We start from the raw sequence: 18,942 nt of genomic DNA on the forward strand, positions 1-18,942 counted from the left end.
ATGACACCTGACGTCTGTACAGGATCCATGCTGGTATCCGGCACATGGTGCATGAGCGACACTGATATCCGGCCAAATACCAGTCACCTCTGGGCTTGAACGATATCGATATCTGACAGAATGCTTGACATCTGTTCATGAATGACGTTGTTATCTGTCAGGACACCTGACGTCTGTACAGGAACCATGCTGGTATCCGGCACATGGTGCATGAACGACACTCTGGCCGAATACCAGACAACTCAGGGCTTGAATGATACAGTTATCTGACAGAATGCTTGACGTCTGTGTATTAACGATGCTGTTATCTGTCAGGACACCCGACCTCTGTGGAGGAACCATGCTGGTATCCGGCACATGGTGCATGAGCGACACTGATATCCGGCTGAATACCAGACACCTCAGGGTTTGAACGATATTGATATCTGACAGAATGCTTGACGTCTGTTCATGAACGACATTGTTATCTGTCAGGACACCTGACGTCTGTTCAGGAACCATGCTGGTATCCGGCACATGGTGCATGAACGACACTGATATCTGGCCGAATACCAGACACCTCAGGGCTTGAATGATATTGATATCTGACAGAATGCTTGACGTCTGTGCATTAACGATGCTGTTATCTGTCAGGACACCTCACATCTGTGGAGGAACCATGCTGGTATCCGGCACATGGCGCATAGACGATGCTGATATCTGGCCGAATAGCAGACACCTCAGGGCTTGAATGATGCTGTTATCTGACAGAATGCTTGATGGCTGTGCATTAACGATGCTGTTATCTGTCAGGACACCTGACGTCTGTGGAGGAACCATGCTGGTATCCGGCACATGGTGCATGACCGACACTGATATCCGGCTGAATACCAGACACCTCAGGGCTTGAACGATATTGATATCTGACAGAATGCTTGACGTCTGTTCATGAAAGACGTTGTTATGTGTCAGGACACCTGACGTCTGTACAGGAACCATGCTGGTATCCGGCACATGGTGCATGAACGAGACTGATATCTGGCCGAATTCCAGACACCTCAGGGCTTGAATGATGCTGTTATCTGACAGAATGCTTGATGGCTGTGCATTAACGATGCTGTGATCTGTCAGGACAACTGACGTCTGTGGAGGAACCATGCTGGTATCCAGCACATGGTGCATGGACGATGCTGATATCCGGCCGAATACCAGACACCTCAGGGCTTGAATGATATTGATATCTGACAGAATGCTTGACGTCTGTGCATTAACGAAGCTGTTATCTGTCAGGACACCTCACGTCTGTGGAGGAACCATGCTGGTATCCGGCACATGGTGCATGAACGACACTCTGGCCAAATACCAGACACCTCAGGGCTTGAATGATACTATTATCTGACAGAATGCTTGATGTCTGTGCATTAACGATGCTGTTATCTGTCAGGACACCTCACGTCTGCGGAGGAACCATGCTGGTATTCGGCACATGGTGCATGAGCGACACTGATATCAGGCTGAATACCAGACACCTCTGGGCATGAACGATACTGTTATCTGACAGAATGCTTGACGTCTGTGCATTAACGATGCTGTTATCTGGCAGGACACCTCACGTCTGTGGAGGAACCACGCTGGTATCCGGCACATGGTGCATGAGCGACACTGATATCCGGCTGAATACCAGAGACCTCAGGGCTTGAACAATATTGATATCTGACAGAATGCTTGACGTCTGTTCATGAACGACGTTGTTATCTGTCAGGACACCTGACGTCTGTTCAGGTACCATGCTGGTATCCGGCACATGGTGCATGAACGACACTGATATCTGGCCGAATAACAGACACCTCAGGGCTTGAACGATATTGATATCTGACAGAATGCTTGACGTCTGTGCATTAACGAAGCTGTTATCTGTCAGGACACCTCACGTCTGTGGAGGAACCATGCTGGTATCCGGCACATGGTGCATGGACGATGCTGATATCTGGCCGAATACCAGACACCTCAGGGCTTGAATGATATTGTTATCTGACAGATTGCTTGATGGCTGTGCATTAACGATGCTGTTATCTGTCAGGACACCTCACGTCTGTGGAGGAACCATGCTTGTTTCCGGCACATGGTGCATGAACGACACTGATATCTGGCCGAATACGAGACACCTCAGGGCTTGAATGATACTGTTATCTGACAGAATGCTTGACGTCTGTGCATTAACGATGCTGTTATCTGTCAGGACACCTCACGTCTGTGGAGGAACCATGCTGGTATCCGGCACATGGTGCATGGACGATGCTGATATCTGGCCGAATACCAGACACCTCATTGCTTGAATGATATTGTTATCTGACAGAATGCTTGAAGTCTGTTCATGAACGACGTTGTTATCTGTCATGACACCTGACGTCTGTACAGGAACCATGCTGGTATCCGGCACATGGTGCATGAGCGACACTGATATCCGGCCAAATACCAGTCACCTCTGTGCTTGAACGATATTGATATCTGACAGAATGCTTGACATCTGTTCATGAATGACGTTGTTATCTGTCAGGACACCTGACGTCTGTACAGGAACCATGCTGGTATCCGGCACATGGTGCATGAACGACACTCTGGCCGAATACCAGACAACTCAGGGCTTGAATGATATTGTTATCTGACAGAATGCTTGACGTCTGTGCATTAACGATGCTGTTATCTGTCAGGACACCCGACCTCTGTGGAGGAACCATGCTGGTATCCGGCACATGGTGCATGAGCGACACTGATATCCGGCTGAATACCAGACACCTCAGGGCTTGAACGATATTGATATCTGACAGAATGCTTGACGTCTGTTCATGAACGACATTGTTATCTGTCAGGACACCTGACATCTGTTCAGGAACCATGCTGGTATCCGGCACATGGTGCATGAACGACACTGATACCTGGCCGAATACCAGACACCTCAGGGCTTGAACGATATTGATATCTGACAGAATGCTTGACGGATGTGCATTAACGATGCTGTTATCCGTCAGGACACCTCACGTCTGTGGAGGAACCATGCTGGTATCCGGCACATGGTGCATGGACGATGCTGATATCTGGCCGATTACCAGACACCTCAAGGCTTGAATGATATTGTTATCTGACAGAATGCTTGATGGCTGTGCATTAACGATGCTATTATCTGTCAGGACACCTGACGTCTGTGGAGGAACCATGCTGGTATTCGGCACATGGTGCATGAACGACACTGATGTCTGGCCGAATACCAGACACCTCAGGGCTTGAATGATACTGTTATCTGACAGAATGCTTGACGTCTGTGCATTAACGAAGCTGTTATCTGTCAGGACACCTCACGTCTGTGGAGGAACTATGCTGGTTTCCGGCACATGGTGCATGGACGATGCTGATATCTGGCCGAATACCAGACACCTCAGGGCTTGAATGATGCTGTTATCTGACAGAATGCTTGATGGCTGTGCATTAACGATGCTGTTATCTGTCAGGATAACTGACGTCTGTGGAGGAACCATGCTGGTATCTGGCACATGGTGCATGAGCAACACTGATATCCGGCTGAATACCAGACACCTCAGTGCTTGAATGATACTGATATCTGACAGAAAACTTCACATCTGTACATGAACGATGCTGACACTCAGCAGAATACCCAGCACTTGCTGCGTGAATGGGGTCGGTACACAGCGGAACATCCAACTTCTCAGTGCAGAAATAGTGCCGATATCTGGCAGAATACCTTGACACCTCATATGTGAACGAACCTGATATTCGGTAGAATACCCGACATCTGTGCGTGAGCGACCCTGACATTCAGCAGGATGCCCGACACTTCAGTGCTTGAACAATGCTGATATTCTGCAGAATACCTCAAATCTTGGTGCATAAACGATGGTGATATCTGGCAGAATATCCAATGCCGGCCGTTGTGGCCGAGTAGTTCTAGGCGCTGTAGTCCGGAACCGCGCTGCTGCTACGGTCGCAGTTTCGAATCCTACCTCAGGCATGGATGTGTGTGATGTCATTAGGTTAGTTAGGTTTAAGGGGGTAGGACGTCAAATGGGCCGACTTGGAGCAGGAGAGGCACCACAGGAAATTTTATTTTCTACTGTCTATACTTTTACAAATAAATTCATAAAACTTTTTCAGAATGACCAGGAAGGATTTAGGATTCACACTTATAGCAGTGGAAGTGCAAAAACATAACAAAATATTTTTTTTTATATATGAAATTTCTACAATTTTTCACTTACTGTTGGCAGCATTTGTTGCTATAGGTACATTTTTGTTCACAAGTAAGAGAGATTCTTAGATGAATTTTGCACAGCATACAAACCATACTTACAGGTGTATGAAACTCCAGAATTTTCCAAATCTATTAAAAACTGTGGTAAAAATTGAGATATTTAACTACGAAGTTTGATTTTTTCTAAATATAAAGTTTAAAACGTAACAGCTTATTCATTTTTTCATAAATTAAATAGATTCTAGAGTTTCAGACACCTGTAAGTATAGTTTGTTTTCTGTGCAAAATTCATCGAACAGTCTCTCTTACTTATGAAGAAAAGTGTACCTATAGCAACAAATGCAGCCAATAGTAAGTGAAAAAGTGATGAAATTTGACATGTAAAAAAAATTATTTTGTTACGTTTTTCAACTTCCGCTGCTACGAGTGCGAATTCTGAATCCTTCCTGGTCATGGTGACAAAGTTTTATGAATTTACTTGTAAAAGTATAGACATTTGAAATTAAAATGTCCTCTGGTGCCTCTCCTGCTCCAAGTCAGCCCGTTTGACGTCCTATCCCCCTTAAGTGGTTCTAAGTCTAGGGGACTGATGACCTCAATGTACGTCCCATAGTACTCAGAGCCATTTGAACCATTTGAAGAATATCCAATGCTCTTGTATAAACAGTGCTGATACCTGGTAGAATACCTGACGCTACAAGGTGTCAACAATGGTTTCTCTTTACGAGACTATGATTGGATCAAAATTTTTTCTCGTTACACAATATGCAAACCTCCTTAATATTTTGCCAGTTCATTGATAAGAGATGTTTCCGGCATAAAATTCTATGTAATAATGTATAATCGTGGTGCCCTGAGAAAAGGCTACTGAGGACTGCTATTAAGCCCAGTTTGATCAGTTTCATGTTGGCGCTCTGTAGCCCGTCCAGTTCCCGTCGTTTATTTTGGTTCTCAATGATCCTGCGTACTTTTATAAGATAGGTCCCTGTTAATCGCCGTAAGTTTGATTTTTTGGCGAAAGGGAAACGACGGCAAGGGATAGTAACAACCACCTTGCGTGTAGCTGGGGGCCTCGTGCAGAGACGCAGTTCCGGTAGACAGATGGAGAGAAAGCTGCCTGTCGTCTGGGTCCCGAGGTCACACTTTGATAACTGCAGCGACTGGCAGACATGACTGAATGAAGACTAGTCTTGCTTACAAAATTTCCGCGGAGCTTACAGCGTGCAGTCTTGTCCGCTGGTGGCCCCCTTGTTCTGAATCTAGTAGAAGGCTTCAACTGCAAAAAACCTGTGACGTGGTAGGTTGCGACTTCGTATTTTTTCACCATAATGTATCAGAGCTGCTCTCATCAGAGACTGCTCATGTATCAGACTATGTGCATGGGATGCACACAAGACGTTTTACGTGATTAGAGGATTCACCATACAGTTCAGATAATGAGATCTGCTGAAGACCCCAGAGTTTTACTGTGAGATCCAAAGACGTGCCCCTTCCCATCCCCTCATGGATGAGATTATCAAAATCATAGTGATGACTTACTGAACCATTCGTAACAAAGTGGAAGGATCTGAAGCGCTTCTGAAATGCCAGTGGACTTACAATGTGAGAGTTATTGAACTACACTCCTGGAAATTGAAATAAGAACACCGTGAATTCATTGTCCCAGGAAGGGGAAACTTTATTGACACATTCCTGGGGTCAGATACATCACATGATCACACTGACAGAACCACAGGCACATAGACACAGGCAACAGAGCATGCACAATGTCGGCACTAGTACAGTGTATATCCACCTTTCGCAGCAATGCGGGCTGCTATTCTCCCATGGAGACGATCGTAGAGATGCTGGATGTAGTCCTGTGGAACGGCTTGCCATGCCATTTCCACCTGGCGCCTCAGTTGGACCAGCGTTCGTGCTGGACGTGAAGACCGCGTTAGACGACGCTTCATCAAGTCCCAAACATGCTCAATGGGGGACAGATCCGGAGATCTTGCTGGCCAGGGTAGTTGACTTACACCTTCTAGAGCACGTTGCGTGGCACGGGATACATGCGGACGTGCATTGTCCTGTTGGAACAGCAAGTTCCCTTGCCGGTCTAGGAATGGTAGAACGATGGGTTCGATGACGGTTTGGATGTACCGTGCACTATTCAGTGTCCCCTCGACGATCACCAGTGGTGTACGGCCAGTGTAGGAGATCGCTCCCCACACCATGATGCCGGGTGTTGGCCCTGTGTGCCTCGGTCGTATGCAGTCCTGATTGTGGCGCTCACCTGCACGGCGCCAAACACGCATACGACCATCATTGGCACCAAGGCAGAAGCGACTCTCATCGCTGAAGACGACACGTCTCCATTCGTCCCTCCATTCACGCCTGTCGCGACACCACTGGAGGCGGGCTGCACGATGTTGGGGCGTGAGCGGAAGACGGCCTAACGGTGTGCGGGACCGTAGCCCAGCTTCATGGAGACGGTTGCGAATGGTCCTCGCCGATACCCCAGGAGCAACAGTGTCCCTAATTTGCTGGGAAGTGGCGGTGCGGTCCCCTACGGCACTGCGTAGGATCCTACGGTCTTGGCGTGCATCCGTGCGTCGCTGCGGTCCGGTCCCAGGTCGACGGGCACGTGCACCTTCCGCCGACCACTGGCGACAACATCGATGTACTGTGGAGACCTCACGCCCCACGTGTTGAGCAATTCGGTGGTACGTCCACCCGGCCTCCCGCATGCCCACTATACGCCCTCGCTCAAAGTCCGTCAACTGCACATACGGTTCACGTCCACGCTGTCGCGGCATGCTACCAGTGTTAAAGACTGCGATGGAGCTCCGTATGCCACGGCAAACTGGCTGACACTGACGGCGGCGGTGCACAAATGCTGCGCAGCTAGCGCCATTCGACGGTCAACACCGCGGTTCCTGGTGTGTCCGCTGTGCCGTGCGTGTGATCATTGCTTGTACAGCCCTCTGGCAGTGTCCGGAGCAAGTATGGTGGGTCTGACACACCGGTGTCAATGTGTTCTTTTTTCCATTTCCAGGAGTGTATATGAAACAAAATCGACATAACATCTGAACGGTTTGCGTTAGGACGTTCAAGCTGCATGGTTGGCTGCGGGGCATGATGGGAATTAGTAAGCGCATGCGCACGCGTCTTATTGTTGTCGGCCACTTTCATTTGGATGGATTCGTCAATAAGAAAAATTGGCGATTTGAGTTCTGAGAATCTGCATTTCGTGATCGGGAAGTCTCTTAACCCTCAACGAGTGAGTGTGTGGTGTCAATTGTCCAGTCACGGAATAACCAGTGCGGCATTACTTGGTGGTAGAGTGACTACCGAATAGTACGTGAAGGTTTTGGAAGATGATGTCATCCCTAGCGCTAGTTCTGCAAGGCTCGCTGGAGAGCTGTGAAGTTTGGAAGGTAGGAGACGAGGTACTGGCGGAATTAAAGCTGTGAGGACGGGGCGTGAGTCGTGGTTGGGTAGCTCAGTCGGTAGAGCACTTGCCCGCGAAAGGCAAAGGTCCCCAGTTCGAGTCTCGGCCCGGCACACAGTTTTAATCTGCCAGGAAGTTTGATGTCATGCCTATTATCCAAAGTGACCCTGATTTCGATAAGATGTGGTTCATGCAAGACTGAGATCGGCCCAGCGAGGCACGAGAGTGTTTTATGGCATGGAGGAGTATTTGGGGACCGCATTCTGGCTCTGTGGTATCCAGAGGCTACTGGCATGGTCCTCGATTGGCCGCCGCAGTCTCTGGATCTGAACACATGCGTCTCCAGTTTTTGGGATATATTAAAGACAAGCAATAACCCAAAAACCATTGCTGAGCTGAAAACAGCCATTCAGGAGGTCGTCGACATCATCGATGTTCCGACACTTCAGCGAGTCATGCAGAACTTCACTGTACGTCTGCACAATATCGTCACCAATGATGGCAGGCATATCGATCGAACATGTCATAACCCAAATCGTAATATCTGTAGTGAATAAAGTGTGTGCACTCCGTCGTTTGTACTTAATTTACGTTTTTTCCATATAGTTCAATAATTGTCACCTTTTACATGATGATAAATCAGAGGTAACGTTCCGCGTCGTGGCCGTGGACGGAGCAGTCGATCCCGACCGACCTTCGTGTCATCCTCTGCCAGTGACGTCATCGGAGGCAGTATGGAGGGGCACGTGGTCAGCACTCCGCTCTCCCGCCTGTTGTCCGGTTTCTTGACGTCGGAGCCGGTACTGCTCGGTCAAATAGCCCCTCAGTCGGCCTCACGAGGTTGAGTGCACCACCTTCCTGTCCTCCCACCAAGGCAAAAGGTCACAAGCAGCACTGGTAATCGAACCCGATTCCCCTGCATGGCAGTCAGTCGCGCTGATCATTCAGCTGTGGAGATAGAATGTGGAGTAAAACCCAAAATGGAGAGCAGTGCAAATCTAAGTGCACATCCAAAGGGTATGCTATCGAGAAATGTAGATAGTGTATTTCTCGCTGTAGATATAGAGATAGAAATTGAAGGTGCACTTGAGATTGTTATCAGAAGCAGAAAATACAACGTGTCTCCAGCACTCAGAATTCACACTCTTTCATGGTGACAGTCAAGTAAAGCCGTGGGCGAATGCGTGTATCAATGCAGGTCTCAGGTAATAAATACGCTGTGGTGTACACCGAGGTCTGAGGGAACTGTCTGTTTTCCTCCTTTTTAGATTCGGCAACTTGTAGAAGTGAAAGGGAAGACAGAAACGTCACTTACAAATGACTCCTGCTCTAGACGGAAACTTGTCTGAGAAATCGCCCTTTAACAGTGAAATGTGAGTCGGCTCAGAGCACATGTGAAGGATATAAATCCGTTAGAGAAATGACCTCAGTGCCAGCCTGTGTTAGTAGTAGTAGCTTTATTCATCCTTTGATCTCTTTTTACAAGGATATTGGACATGTGAAAGTATTTACAAGTTTAGACCAATTTAAAATAAGCTAATTCATATACTTACAGACTTCTAGTTAGACAATCATTATATTCACTCCAGGTATACTATACTTTTTTTTACAAATAACTTATAACTTAATGTAACGCCACACTGTTCACTCAAATCTCACTGTCACTGCACACACTACACACATTCTTTCATAACACTTCACTCACCACACACACACACACACACACACACACACACACACACACACACTGGTGATCTCTGGGCCATTTTCTGTATCACAACTTCCCATTTGCTATCCTTAAAAACTGAATCAGCATCTCTGTATAATGAGTGAGATGTTGAGCTCAGAAAGAGGGAGAGGCGTTAGTATTGTGCTTTACATAGCTTGGACGTAAGTTTTTCTAGAGAAGGAAAAAAGAAGGGAAAAACATAGTGTGAAGGTGTTATGTGGACTGCTGGATGTTTTCTAATCACTATTATTTATATAACTTTTTTAACCAGATCCCTACTGTTTTGTCTAAATAATCCTTCAATGTATAGAATGTAGTGCATAACAGGTACTTTTTAGCTGCCTTTTTAAATAAGTGTATTGTATTTTTTATAATTTCTTTAATCTCTTTTGTTAATTCATTGTTCTGTTTTATTACTCGGTAGAAAATGCTGTTTTGAGTTTTATGTTTATTTTTTCTGGGTAAATGTAAGTTGAGTCTAGCTCTTGTTCCATGGTAATGCACAGAGCTGTTTGTGCAGTAATTACCAGGTTATTTTTGATGTGTACAACTGACTGGTAAATTTATTCACATGGTGCAGTTAAAATCCCCAGTGTTTTGGACAGATCTTTACAATGAGCTCGACTACTATTTTTGGTTATTATTCTTATGGCTCTTTTCTGGAGTTTGAAAACTGTGTTCGTATTTTGTGCTTTTTTCCCCCAAAAATGACACATACCACACGACCTATGTCTGTCTCGTCACAACTGTCCAAGCAGTTGCTACGAAGTTGCTCACGGCACGTAATGTGCGACTGTGCGACATTTAATGGCAACCCTATAAATCTCTAGGTGCAGAGAGTCTCCTTGACCATATTCCATTACTCCAACCAGTTTTGTTAGTGATTTTAAAGCGCATAATACACAATGGTCAGCAAAAAATGAGGAAGAAACGAACTTCCAATGACGTTTCACTGCCAATATAGCTCGCTGAAACTACTACAACAGTATATTAACAGATCGTAACTGAAAGAAATATGCAGTGAGATAAACAGAAATGATCCTTTCATTCAAAGATAATAATCACACTGAAGTCGGCGCTGTTTATGATGATTCCCTGAACATTACAAAGGGCAGGACACGGTTCATAATAGGGCGTGTCTTAACGACAGATAGCAATGCATGCCGTGAAAGGGGCACCCTCGAGGTTGGTAAGAAGTTGTTGTGCTAGGGCGTTCCATTCCTCCGCTGCTGGTTGGTCCTTGATGGATCTGGACGTGCTGCAACACGTTTCCCTACCGCATCCCACACGTGCACGTCGGGGAACGGCCGGACCATTCCATGTGCCGAATATCCTCTCGTTCCAAGAGCTCTCTTGCCTGCGCTGTTGGATGCGGTCGACTATTTTCGTCGATGAAAGTGAAGTCTGGGTCAAATGGATTCCCGAAAAGACGCACATGGAGAAAGACTACAGTGTCATGTACTATGTTCAAAGATTTGGAGATCAGTATGCCTAAACACAATTATACCTCCCATCGTAAAGCCTGTATCACCAAAACCACCATGTTCGACAGTGTTGCTGGATGCATTATGTGTTTCTACCTCTTGCCATACGAGGATACATCCAAAATCACTGTAAAGACTGAATTAGCTCTCGTTGAAAAAGAACGCGAACTCAGTGCTCTTTGGTTCAGTCCTGATGCTCTTGCCAACATCACAAATCTTTGACACCTTACATTCATCTGCCAGCGTCACTGTAACACTGCACTCCTTCCGCACGTGCGTCTTCAGGTGTGCATTCGGCCCTAAGTTCATTTTTGTGGGTGACAGTACACGACAACATCGAACAGTGAAGGTGGAAAGCTCTTGAAATGAGAGGATATTAGGCGAATGGACTGCCACGCTGTTCTCCCGACTGAAATTCCATCCAACTCGAGTGGGAAGCGTTGGGGAGCCGTAATGCAGAACATACACCATCCACCATCCAACGGTTGTCAACTGCGCTGGTGGAGGAATGAAACGCCCCATCACAATAACTCCTTACCAGACATGCGGTTGGTGTGTTAGCACGTTGCAGGGCATGTACTGTCGTCCGTAGTGATTAACACCATATTAAGAAATATGTCCTGTCGTTTCCAACGTCCTGGGGGATCATTATAAATCGCGGAGACCTCATTGTAACTGTTGTCTTTGAATAAAAGTGTCATTCCTTTTCGTCTCACTGCGTATTTCTTTCACTTACCTTCTCTACTATGCTGTAACAGCTGTTTTTATGTATTTGGAGAGCTGACAGTGACACGTCGGGCAAAAGTTACCTTCGTCCTTAAATGTCGGAGTAAATGTTCCAGAACTGGAGTCAAGAACACCTGCCAGCATGAGGAACTTAGAACTAGATATCCTCTGAGTCGTGAAGCAACTTAAATCACTTATTAAAAAGATGTCTTCTGGTCCAGATTGTATCCAATTACGTTCCTTACGGCGTGTGGTGATGCAATAGCTTCATAGTTTACAATCACATAGAACCGATCGATCGCCGAAAGATCCGTACCAAACACTGGAAAGTTGCACAGATCACACCAATATTCAAGGAAGGTAGTAGGAGTAATCCATTGAATTACAGGCTCACATCATTAACGTCTATACGCAGCAGGATTTTGGAGCATATATCATGTTCGACCATTATGAATTACCTCGAAGAGAACGGTCTATTGATACATAGTCAATGCGGATTTAGGAAACATCGTCCTTGTGAGGCACAAGTAGCATTTTACTGACACTAAATTTTGAGTGCTGTCGACAACGGATCTGAAATTTATTCCGTGTTTTAGATTTCCATAAGGCTTATGCACCGATTGGATTAGTGATATGCTGTGAGATGCCACAATTCGTAGTAATTGACGGAAAGTCATTGGGTAAGACAGAAGTGATATCTGGCGTTCCACAAGGCAGTGTAATAGGCACTCTACTGTTCCGTATCTCTACGAACGATTTAGGAGCCACTCTAGCAGTCGTGTTAGGATGTTTTCAGATGATGCTGTCGTTTATGGTGTAGCAAAGTCATCAGAAGATCAGGACAAATTGAAAAACAATTTGGAAAAGATATCTGTGTGATTCGAAAATTGTGAATTGACGGTAAATAATGAAAAGTGTGAGGTCAGACACATGAGTGCTGAAAGGAATACGTTAAACTTCGGTCACACGATAAATCAATCAAATCTAAAGGCCATAAATTCAACTAAATACCTAGGAATTACAATTAAATCGTAAATTGGAAAGAACACACAGGAAATGTGAGAAAGTTCAGTACATCGAGAAAGTTGAGAGAAGGGCAGTGTCACGGACATGATACTGGTTTTGAGGTGGAAGTCATTAAAACAAAGGCCTTTCTCGTTGCGGCGGGACCGTGTCATGAAATTTCAATAACCAACTTCCTCTTCCGAATGCGAAAATATTTTATTGACGCCGAACTACATAGAGAGGAACGATCATAACAGTAAAAATCAGAGCGCCCACGAAGAAGATGTTGTTGTTCTTTTTCTCCGCGCGCTGTTCGAGAGTGGAATAACACAGAATTAGTGTGAAGGTGGTTCGATGAACCCTCTGCCAGGCACCTAAGTGCGATTTGCAGAGTAGTTATGTAGATGTAAAGTCTTGGACGCCAGTGTAATATATGCGCAACTTCATCATTGGATCCATATGGGTCAGTTGTGGAGAGCTCTACTTATCGGAAGAGCTGCGTGTTCTAAATACAGATGCTAATAACCACTTCAGTGAACGACGTGGTGATTCCCCACCATTGACCATCCTGCTCTCCTTCCCGACCCTGCTGACACTGATTCTGCTGAATGAGAAGCGAATCACGACTTGTCTTAAACCTAACACTTTCGCAGCTCCGTTGCGACTCAGATAAGGTAACCCCCAGAAGGGATCCGCCATAGTGGGTGCTTAGTAGGAAAAAAAACGAATGCTGCATCGACAACCATTTGTTTCTGAATGTCCGGACACTGTCAAGGATTCAGTGTATCGGCAGGCGAGCGGAAAAGAAGTACCACAACATTGCTTAATCTCTAATTGAGTACTTATTTACAGGGTGTTTCAAAAATGACCGATATATTTGAAACGGCAATAAAAACTAAACGAGCAGCGATAGAAATACATCGTTTGTTGCAATATGCTTGGGACAACAGTACATTTGCAGGCGGACAAACTCTCGAAATTACAGTAGTTACAATTTTCAACAACAGATGGCGCTGCAAGTGATGTGAAAGATATAGAAGACTACGCAGTCTGTGTGTGCGCCATTCTGTACGTCGTCTTTCTGCTGTAAGCGTGTGCTGTTCACAACGTGCAAGTGTGCTGTAGACAACATGGTTTATTCCTTAGAACAGAGGATTTTTCTGGTGTTGGAATTCCACCGCCTAGAACACAGTGTTGTTGCAACAAGACGACGTTTTCAACGGAGGTTTAATGTAGCCAAAGGACCGAAAAGCGATACAATAAAGGATCTGTTTGAAAAATTTCAACGGACTGGGAACGTGACGGATGAACGTGCTGGAAAGGTAGGGCGACCGCGTACGGCAACCACAGAGGGCAACGCGCAGCTAGTGCAGCAGGTGATCCAACAGCGGCCTCGGGTTTCCGTTCGCCGTGTTGCAGCTGCGGTCCAAATGACGCCAACGTCCACGTATCGTCTCATGCGCCAGAGTTTACACCTCTATCCATACAAAATTCAAACGCGGCAACCCCTCAGCGCCGCTACCATTGCTGCACGAGAGACATTCGCTAACGATATAGTGCACAGGATTGATGACGGCGATATGCATGTGGGCAGCATTTGGTTTACTGACGAAGCTTATTTTTACCTGGACGGCTTCGTTAATAAACAGAACTGGCGCATATGGGGAACCGAAAAGCCCCATGTTGCAGTCCCATCGTCCCTGCATCCTCAAAAAGTACTGGTCTGCGCCGCCATGTCTTCCAAAGGAATCATTGGCCGATTTTTCAGATCCGAAACGATTACTGCATCACGCTATCTGGACATTCTTCGCGAATTTGTGGCGGTACAAACTGCCTTAGACGACACTGCGAACACCTCGTGGTTTATGCAAGATGGTGCCCGGCCACATCGCACGGCCGACGTCTTTAATTTCCTGAATGAATATTTCGATGATCGTGTGATTGCTTTGGGCTATCCGAAACATACAGGAGGCGGCGTGGATTGGCCTCCATATTCGCCGGACATGAACCCCTGTGACTTCTTTCTGTGGGGACACTTGAAAGACCAGGTGTACCGCCAGAATCCAGAAACAATTGAACAGCTGAAGCAGTACATCTCATCTGCATGTGAAGCCATTCCGCGAGACACGTTGTCAAAGGTTTCGGGTAATTTCATTCAGAGACTACGCCATATTATTGCTACGCATGGTGGATATGTGGAAAATATCGTACTATAGAGTTTCCCAGACCGCAGCGCCATCTGTTGTTGAAAATTGTAACTACTGTAATTTCGAAAGTTTGTCTGCCTGAAAATGTACTGTTGTCCCAAGTATATTGCAACAAACGGTGTATTTCTATCGCTGCTCGTTTAGTTTTTATTGCCGTTTCAAATATACCGGTCATTTTTTAAACACCCTGTATGTATCTAACGCAAACGGTGGTGTTGAGATTCCGCGAACCACATCTTACCAGGACTTGATGATGACAATGTTACAGCAGTTAACTTATCCGTCGAGGTAACAGTTATAGACCAAACCACATTTTCAAGTGCCGTCTCTTCAAATTTTACCTGAACATCGCAATTTTGTTGTAGCTTACACTGATGATCTAAAGAAGGCGTACCATCCATTACTCAATGATATACCCTGGACGCAGCCTCACGAGTCACTTACGAAGCGAATTTGCTACTTGTGATGCACGTTGTTACCTAAATTCGATGAAATATCGGGAAGTTTGAGGCTGCGCCGACCAGCTTAGGGCCATCGGCAACGACTCGCCGATTGCGAACAGAAAGAGAAACAACAAGGAAACGAATAAATGCACACGACACTACAGATAAACAAAGTCCAACAAGGAATTAGGAGAGGGAACACTTGAAACGTAGTGAAAGCGGAGATCAAGAGACCGAAGCGAGTCCTTTGTCGCTGCACGACGGAGATCACAGGTCAGCTGCGAGCTCCAATTGGACAACAGAACTGTGTGTTGGATTGCAGAATGATGTGTGGCGCCGCGGCACGGTGGTGTTACCAGCGCTCGCATCTGTGACCGCCTCTGCCAAGCAACTGAGATCCAGTTCCGTGCTCTGCGGCGGACATTAAAATTGCTCAGGCCAGGATACCCAAAGGAAGACCCGTATACAATGCTGACTGCAGTGCAGCACAGGAGACGTAATATTGCCACTGTGTCCCTCATCTGCTTCTATTCCCTACATCCCCTTCAGACAGACATTTTACGTACCGTCAGAAGATTCGTAAAACGCCTCACTGCCCAAAGAGGCAGGGGGAAAGGGACGTCATTCTGCTGAGTCAGATGCCATGTGCGAACTTGGGAAAATAAGGCCACAGGCGAAGCGTAGCACGTAGCACAGTTTACTGTAGCTGTACATGCAGCCATCTTGCCGTACAGCAAGAAGACTACTAGCCAGTGGCATGGACAAGTGCTAAGGTTAAGAAACAACACGCTCAGATGGCGCTGACGCCAATGGTCCAGTCGCAATGTTCCTCCCTTTGGCCACTAATGTGGAAAACAGTAATGCCATCATGTCTCTGGGTGTGGCAGTCTCCTGTGATGTACATGTGCTTGCTGAGACAAGAGGATGCACTATTTCACAGTGTACACATTTCTGTATGCCACATGTTAACAGTACATAGCTTATGGTTTGAACAGTGTTGATGAGAAGATTGTGCTCTGTGTTATAGCATTTTTTTTTTATTTTGACAAACCTTCTACATACGTTGTTGTGTAGAATACTTTCTTATGTTTATGCATTTTGTAGATGTAGATGACAGTGACCTTATAATGCTACAGACTATGTCATTGCAGGTACAGATTAGTTTTAGAATGCAATTAGAGATGTTTTGGCCATATTCATCTCGAAATAAGTTATTGGGTATAGTGATGACCTGAATGTTGAGCACATTGATCATACATACATCTGTACCATTCCATACCACACTGTACTGACCATGGCAACTCATGGAGAGAGGGTGAATGGCCCTGTTGATAGTGGTACAGCACCAACAGCAGCTATGTGTTCCTTCTCACGTCCCTACTGCTAATGAACTATTTTTCAGCAGCAACAGGGGGTTGTCAGCAGCAGATTTCATCGTCTCACTATTCTCATGTCATCAACCTCACTATCACGACACTACACCATACAGTTACAAATTTGGTATGTAAGACACTTAATCCACTGAGTTAACGACCAGAACAAGTTCCCCACAGGGAAAGCAAGCATCATATCCTTATCCTTTTTCTCATCTCATAATTAAGAAATGATGTGCATCTCCATTTTATTTTATTTTTTTGTTTCAGTCTGAAGCATCCTTGCTGTGATGATGCTGACGGGACCACTACGCCTGATGCAGAACCAATTAAAAATGTGTCTGTTTTCAAGCAGATGTATTTAAACTAGTAAGTACACATTATCTTATTAATGCAATACTTCCATTAAACTAAAACACTGAATAAATTGTATACAGTTAAACACTTACTACTCTGAATAAAACAGTGTAACCTGAGATGGTCAGCCAAAAAAAAAAAAAAAGACGAGATAGTCACGAAGGTATGATTTTGGCAGAAGGTGTCAGTTCAGAAAATGACAAGCAGTAGAACCTCGTCTTAATAAGTTTAAACAACACAAAGTATTTTTAGCATCCACCAACTAAGTGTCCCATTCTAGACAAGATTAGCAACATAAGAATTCCTGTATCATTTACTTTTCTAAGATTAATAATGCATAACACATTTATTTTTTAGTCTCATTACCAACCAAACTGTCATTTTCATGTATTAATTCTTGTTACTTTGTTAAGTGATTTACTGTCCAACATGTATGACTTGAATCTGACAATTGAGCTAGAAAAATGCAGCTGATAACTTTACATTCCTCAAATTCTTCCACCAAAGAAACAGAATATCATGCCATATTTTACTAATAACATGTTTTATCTCATTCCTCCACAAATACATTAAGGATAGGGACAGGACTGTTACACAGAAATTGTGTTTTGGATGGTTTATTAACTAAACAAGTTAAGGATGGATCAAATATACACAATGAAAGTGCTCTGATCAGTATAACTCATTGGCCTGCTCCCTACTTCGTAGTTAAATCAAACCCACTACTTATTCAGCTGAAAGAATAGTAAATCAACCCTGAAGAGGGTGCAAACCACGAAAAATTCATTGAGTTACAGAAAGCAGAAGTAAAGAAAAAGATCCTCCTGTATAGACGTTCACTGTAACTTGTGGATTCCAGTCTATCCAATGAACAACAGAGAAATGAATTTCAGCGTGTTTTGAGCAACTCATGGTCGAAACATGCCACTATCCACACAAAGAATGCCATATTTTCCATGATAAAATTGAAATTAAGTTTAGTATTGCACACAAGTGTCACATGAACACTGAAAGTGTAAGCTTTTGCTGAAAAATTAATGAAGGAATAAAATTAATTCGAGCAAGCCTGCAAACTGCTAAAATCTGTTAAATTACACAAGTTCAAGTAATGAAAAGTCGTTTGGCCTATAAGATTCATTCTTCTCTGCAGATCGATGTAATGATAAATAAAGAATTAGAGTACGCTGCATTCTGAGCAACACATGGTGGAACATTCCATTATTTGCACAAAGAAAACCAATTTAAGTCTGGAATTTTCTACAGACATCACTTTATGAACGTGTGAAGATTTATCAAAAGTTAACAAGGGATGGACATAAATCCTATGACCAACCACATAGCATTGTATCTCAATGAAGCGATTGATTTACAAGTCCATAAAACTCAGCTCTACACTACTTCCTATTACATTCATTGAATTTATTTTATACCCTGAGAATGACTCCACCAAACTACGTGGGAGAGTAAAATTTTTTCTACTCTGCTACATGTGAACCTAACTCACACACAATGTATGCACTACCAAAAATGCAAAAACAACGCTAAATGCACACACGGAATTACTACTACTATAATTAACATGATTTTCCCATAATATACAAAAAACTGAAATAAAAATGGTTAAATTTTATGACTAATTAATTCAAACAACTCCGTCTACAGACTCCTAAAATATGCCCATTTTCACCCAGTTCTTCCAGCAAAGTGTATGTAGCACAGACTGAGCACTAACTGCGTATGCTCACGCTGTGGTGGGGTGTACCCACCAGAGATACCCATGGGACATGGCTGCAAATGTAACAACAGCTACCTGCTATACACCAGCTCTGATGGCCTAGCTAAACCTCTCTGCCTCTCCACATAAGCTGCCACTATACGCAAGACTGCCCTAGCAAACAGATACTGCCTACTCTCATGAGAACTCACGTTCACTCATATCAGT

At 44.7% G+C, this 18,942-nt stretch overlaps 1 protein-coding gene across 2 annotated transcripts in view; it reads left to right on the top strand.

Annotated features, from left to right (window-relative positions):
- The window catches only part of LOC126260076 (inositol 1,4,5-triphosphate receptor associated 2-like), a 720,512-nt gene that overhangs the window by 668,562 nt on the left and 33,008 nt on the right, over positions 1–18,942 (top strand). For both annotated transcript variants that reach the window (XM_049957280.1, XM_049957281.1), the window contains exon 14: positions 16,914–17,012. In XM_049957280.1, coding sequence (XP_049813237.1) covers positions 16,914–17,012 — 99 coding nt within the window. The remainder of the gene's footprint in view (positions 1–16,913; positions 17,013–18,942) is intronic.

The sequence above is a fragment of the Schistocerca nitens genome, chromosome 5 (assembly GCF_023898315.1).
Source record: "Schistocerca nitens isolate TAMUIC-IGC-003100 chromosome 5, iqSchNite1.1, whole genome shotgun sequence".
Taxonomy (NCBI): Eukaryota; Metazoa; Arthropoda; class Insecta; order Orthoptera; family Acrididae; genus Schistocerca; species Schistocerca nitens.